Source organism: Rosa rugosa, chromosome 6, assembly GCF_958449725.1.
Source record: "Rosa rugosa chromosome 6, drRosRugo1.1, whole genome shotgun sequence".
Taxonomy (NCBI): domain Eukaryota; kingdom Viridiplantae; phylum Streptophyta; class Magnoliopsida; order Rosales; family Rosaceae; genus Rosa; species Rosa rugosa.
The window spans coordinates 37306699-37311840 of record NC_084825.1 but is presented as its reverse complement, the minus strand read 5'-3'; the positions used below and the strand labels follow the sequence as shown (position 1 = coordinate 37311840).

General features: G+C 37.3%; 1 protein-coding gene across 2 annotated transcripts; it reads left to right on the top strand.

The window, feature by feature from the left end:
* Nucleotides 1-211: 211 nt before the first annotated feature.
* LOC133718698 (uncharacterized) lies at nucleotides 212-1800 on the top strand. 2 transcript variants are annotated; one of them, XM_062145568.1, is made up of 3 exons: nucleotides 212-516; nucleotides 825-889; nucleotides 1061-1800. In XM_062145568.1, the coding sequence occupies exons 1-3, from the start codon at nucleotides 388-390 to the stop codon at nucleotides 1647-1649; spliced, it is 783 nt and encodes a 260-aa protein (XP_062001552.1). In that variant the 5' UTR covers nucleotides 212-387; the 3' UTR covers nucleotides 1650-1800. The 2 variants fall into 2 exon arrangements, with proteins under 2 accessions (XP_062001552.1, XP_062001551.1); XM_062145567.1 differs by having other exon boundaries at nucleotides 1043-1800.
* Nucleotides 1801-5142: the final 3342 nt, after the last annotated feature.

Below are 5142 nucleotides of genomic sequence, written 5' to 3'. Positions count from 1 at the left end.
ATGTAACTCAACAGCTTTCACTCCTCTGCACCCCACTCCCCAACCTCACATGAATAGTCCGCCAAAAAAAAAAAAATTCCAAGGCTAAAATCGTGTAAGGAAAATGAAAAACACGAAGGGCTGAAAAGGCAACAAAAATTAATAGGAAAAAAAAATGAGTATATATATCCAGGTCTGTGAGATATGAGATCTGTAAACCCAAGACCAACCCCATTCTTCTTTTCCCAGTCTGATTACCCACGAGAGTAACCGAGACAGAAAAACCAAAAAGCCAAACACGCCTTCTCTGTGACTCTCAGTCTCAGATAGAGAGAGAGAGTTCTCTCTCTCTCTGTCTCTGATCCCTTTGTTGTTATCTATTTGAAGCTAGAAGCTAGATCATTGAAGATGGTGAGAATTCGTAAGAACCTTCATGTCTCACCGCTGTTTTTCAGCTCCAACGTAGCTCCGGAAGACTTCTGGCCACATATCTGCCGACTGAATCAATCTCCGTGGGACGTCAATCCCCCTCCAGAGGTCAGTTAATCTCTTCACCTTGTTCTTCTTTTCATTTTCAGTTTCTCTATAGATCTACGAAAACCCGGTTCATTTTTTATTTCATTTTTCTCCGCATGCATCTCCATTACTAGGGTTTTCCCTCTTTGTTCATTTGACGACATTAGGGTTCTTCGAAAACCCTAAAATTTCACATCATCAATCTTGTGTGTTGAGCTCTTTTTGCTCGATTAGGTAACTAGTTTGTTGTCATTTCTGATATTTGTTTGTTTGTTTTGTTTTGTTTCGTTTTTTTTTTTTTTTTTTTTGTGTGTCATGTACGTACGTAGTTGGAAGCTCAGGAAGATTTAAACGTGTATGGGAGCTTGAAAGGATCTATCGGAGCTACAGAAAGGTAACATGAATTCTCTATTCCTCGATTTTAATATAATTTATCCGATTTGGAACTACATCCAAGTGTTTGGGAATTCTTTATATTATCGTTCATAATTATCAGGGCAAAATATGTAGTGTTGCTTGAAATGTTGTTTTCTAATGCAAAACGCAGCGTTGCGTTGCCATCCAGGATGAATATTGACAAAGTGATTATCGATGTCGAAGAGGATTCAAAAGGGTTTGGTGAAGGCAATGAAATTGGGTTAAAGAAGCAGAAGATATGTAAAAAGAACGATGGAAAAGGGTGGAAGTGTAGAAAGGAAGTGAAGGAAGGGTACTCATTTTGCAATCACCACATAACCCTTATTAGGTCTTACCATAATACTGGCAGCAACAATGCTACCAGCAATGCTAACAAGTCCTTTTCTTTCAAGAAGCCCAAGGTGACCACGAGAGAGGCTCCTGAGGCCAAGGCGAAAAAGGGCTCGTCCTCGAAGTCTAATGACTATATATACTACTCGCTTTTTAGTCCATGGTGGAATCAGAATAGAAGGACTATAGTTGAGGAACAGACCGCGAAGAATATTGCTGTTGAAAATGGTGCTACTACATCCTCTACTAGTGTAGCTACTCCAAATCAAGATCCTCCATCACCCAAGGCTGGTAATCAGAATCAATCCTCTTATGTGGATGTCAATGAAGGCAACGATGATGGGAGCAACAAATGTCGCCGAAAGAGGATGAGGAAGCCTATGAAGGCTGTCCTTATTTCCAGCTGAACCCCAAGCCAATAAGGTCAAAACTTAATTTTCGAATATACCATGTTTTCAATATTTGAGTGTTTAGGATTAAGCCATTTTGTATTGTACACAGTGTTGTGATTTGCTATGAGTGAGGGTAGTGCCTCCTCCAAAACATGACAATAGGAGAGCTTTCATCAGTCCTGATCACCTGGTCAGCAACTGACCAGGGATCATTTGCTCAATCACCGTCCGATTGAAATCGGACGGTTTACAACTCTCTTCTCCTCTCTCATCACTGAGCTGTGAACCGTCCGATTTCAATCGGACGGTGAGTGAACAAAAATTTCATGGTCAGCAGCTGACCATTGGAACGGGATCGGAGCTTTCGTAGCTTGTGAGTTGTATTTGAGTGTTTAGGATTAAGCCATTTTGTATCGTACACAGTGTTGTGATTTGCTATGGCTATGTTTGGTATGGCTGGACTTTTCAGAAAAGCTGGCTTCTGCTTATTTCTGAAAATAAGTGGCTGAAAAGCAAAGCTGCTGAGTGTTTGGTAAACTGGCTTTTTATAAGAGCTGTCAGTGGCAGCAGCAGTGGCAAAGTGTTTGGTAAATCAAACTGGCTTGTGCTTTTTATTTGTGGAATGACCAAATTGGACATGAGAGAATATTTTGCTTTGATTGTTTGGTAATACAAAGTTCTTCAAATGCTCTTGTTATTATTTTTAATCTTTATTATGTCCTTATAATTTTTGTTAACTTTTAATTTTTATAAATCATGGTGACCATATATGATTAATATTGGACAATTTTAAAAATAATTTATACAAATATAATTAGTAACATTAATAACAACTGATTTTTGGTTCGCATCAAGTAATCACAAAAAAATATCATACTTGAATCTAATCAAGTATCCGTACAAAACTTTGGTATTTCAAAATCCATATCAATAATTCAAGAATGATGAATAACATCCTATCCGAGGTTTTCCAGATCGGTGTCTTTGGATCTTGATTGAGATCCTTTCCGAGATTTTGTAGAACCTTTCGACCTTACATAATCAAGTTCAGCTTCAATATTAATCATGTCAACTGCACCATCACCCAGAGCCACAACACAAATCTTGTCTGATTTATCTAACATATCAATTTCTGGAACTGCTATTGCATGGACAAAGGCAGGATTAAGACACTGCTCACCACCATTATTTACATCAAAATCAAAATCAAAGCGAACCTGGTTGCAGAGTGATCACACAAACACATAAAGGTCTAAGATTTCTTAAACCTGGCTTGAAGCATAACGATGTAACAGCTTCATTTCCCACCTCCATAGTGTCTATCACTTCTTTGCATCTCATATCAAACCAGCAAACACAACCATCCTACATATATAAACAGAAACAACACTAGGATTTCACCCAAGTTGTCTTGTCATACAAGTGCAAAATAACACCGGCAAAATAACCCAAGTAGATTGGATAATTGTTTCTTTATTAATTTATTTTGTACACGGTCATTAAATTATTAAAATTATATGTAACATTGTGAAATTAAAAAATGTATTACGATCGTTTGGAGTGAGTTATTTTACGGAAGGTAATGATGAGAGAGGGTTTTGATACAGTTTGGATTGATATGATTATGCTGTGTGTCACTTCTGTGAGATATACATTTGTGGTCATGAGAGAAAATCTGAGGGGTTATGTGGTGCCACTCAGGGGTTTGAGACAGGGAGACCCTCTCTCCCCATATCTTTTCTTACTTGATGCCGAGGGTTTATCAGCCTTTTTGTGTCAGAGTGCAAATGCTTTAAAATTACCGGGGATTCTATTTGTGAGAAGGCTCCTGCTCTGAACCATTTATTGTTCGCAGATGAAAGTCTCCTTTATGCATATGCATCTAAAGAGGTCTATGGGGAAATTCAGAAGATTCTGAGAGTTTATGGAAAACTTATCACCTCTGAATTGGCAAACTGTAAGTACAAAATTTTGTACATGTTATTTGTTGGCATTCCCATACAAAGCTAGTGAAGTATATCATGACAATTCATCACTGAAGAAGCTGGAAAATGGCCTAATACTGATCTCAAATACTTTACAGGTAAATGCATCTCATGAGTCAGCATATGCATTGGGATTGCAACCTGTGTTGCAATCCTTGAGTCAGTCCTAGGTTTTAGGACGTTTGTTTTTGGAAAGTATCTTTCTATTCTTAAATTTTATTATGCAAAGATATTTTTCACCAGTTAAAATCGTCCCATTGAAGACCTAATTGATTTAGGTCTGTTTATTTTAATTGGCAATCTTTTGTTAAAAAGATTTTTCCTAATAGGAATCAATTAGGGTTAGACGCATTGATTGTGCACGATTCTTTTTCCTCCATATAATTCTGAAAATGTGGTCTAGGTTTAGAGAGCTTTTAGTTTGCATATCATATCAATTTGCATGTGATTGATGCATATATTGTGAGTCTAAACTCTCCAATTCAAATAGTGTTTAAGGAAAGGAGTTTAGGAAATCTTATCTGCATTTAGAATTTTTTTGAATACATATCAGATAAAAGATTGTGATTACATATTGTTTTGAAAAATCTTTCCATGTTTATCTCAATCGGTGTTTAATGTGATTGGAAAGAGGGGGAATCTTTATCCTCTATAAAAGGTTTTGAAAACTGCTTTACGATGTAGAGTTTTCTGATTGAGAATTTTAATTGTGCTGCATAGTCTGCACTACTTGTTTTACAAAACTCTCATTGTTTGTTTGATTGATTGATCATATTGCTTGTTCACTGCATTCATCACTTGCATATGTGATTGAGATCAGTGAGGCTTCAAGGCAAGACTGAATCTGAAAGCGTGTCCAGATTTCTTCATCTATACAGATTGCTTCATAGTTGTTTAGAATAGGTCTTTTACAGTTGTGAGCAAGTTAGCATTGTTGCTAGTCAATGTGGTTGTGTTGAATACCACTACTTGTGATCTGTAACGATTTGATTCATATTGGATTTGATTCTCGTGTTGGCTACATTAAAAGCCACGCGGTGAAGTTTCCTCAGTGGAGAGGTTTACACTGCGTCAGCAATTCTTGTGTTCTTTTATTTGTGTTGTTGCTTGTTTGAATAACTGTCATTACTCAAACTCTATCAATTTTGTTCCATCCGGTAATTACACAAACTTCTCCTTTAGCTTGAGCTCGTGGTCCTTAATTGATCAAGGAAGAGCCCATAATAGATCACCGATCTAGGGTAGATCTGGGTGGATTCGAACAACCATTATCCAAACCACAAGAGCTCGGACGCTCAACCATTTTGAGCTTACAGATCTTGCTAGTAATTGCATAGGACCCAGATCACAATTCTGAATCAGCAGGGCTTTAATCTAATGAATGATTATAGATCATGACCACGCTGCCATCGTCCTTTTAGGGATTCCACCGCTCCGAGAGGGAGACTCCGCCTTTGCGAGCTTTACTTATATATATATATATATATGTATATATATATATATATATATATATATATACAGTG

Excerpts from the sequence above, each read along its gene's own strand:
- LOC133718698 (XM_062145567.1), top strand. The coding sequence starts at position 388 with ATGGTGAGAATTCGTAAGAACCTTCATGTCTCACCGCTGTTTTTCAGC. Across the intron at positions 517-824 it reads ACGTCAATCCCCCTCCAGAG|TTGGAAGCTCAGGAAGATTT; the intron begins GTCAGTTAATCT and ends GTACGTACGTAG. Across the intron at positions 890-1,042 it reads TCTATCGGAGCTACAGAAAG|CGTTGCGTTGCCATCCAGGA; the intron begins GTAACATGAATT and ends TGCAAAACGCAG.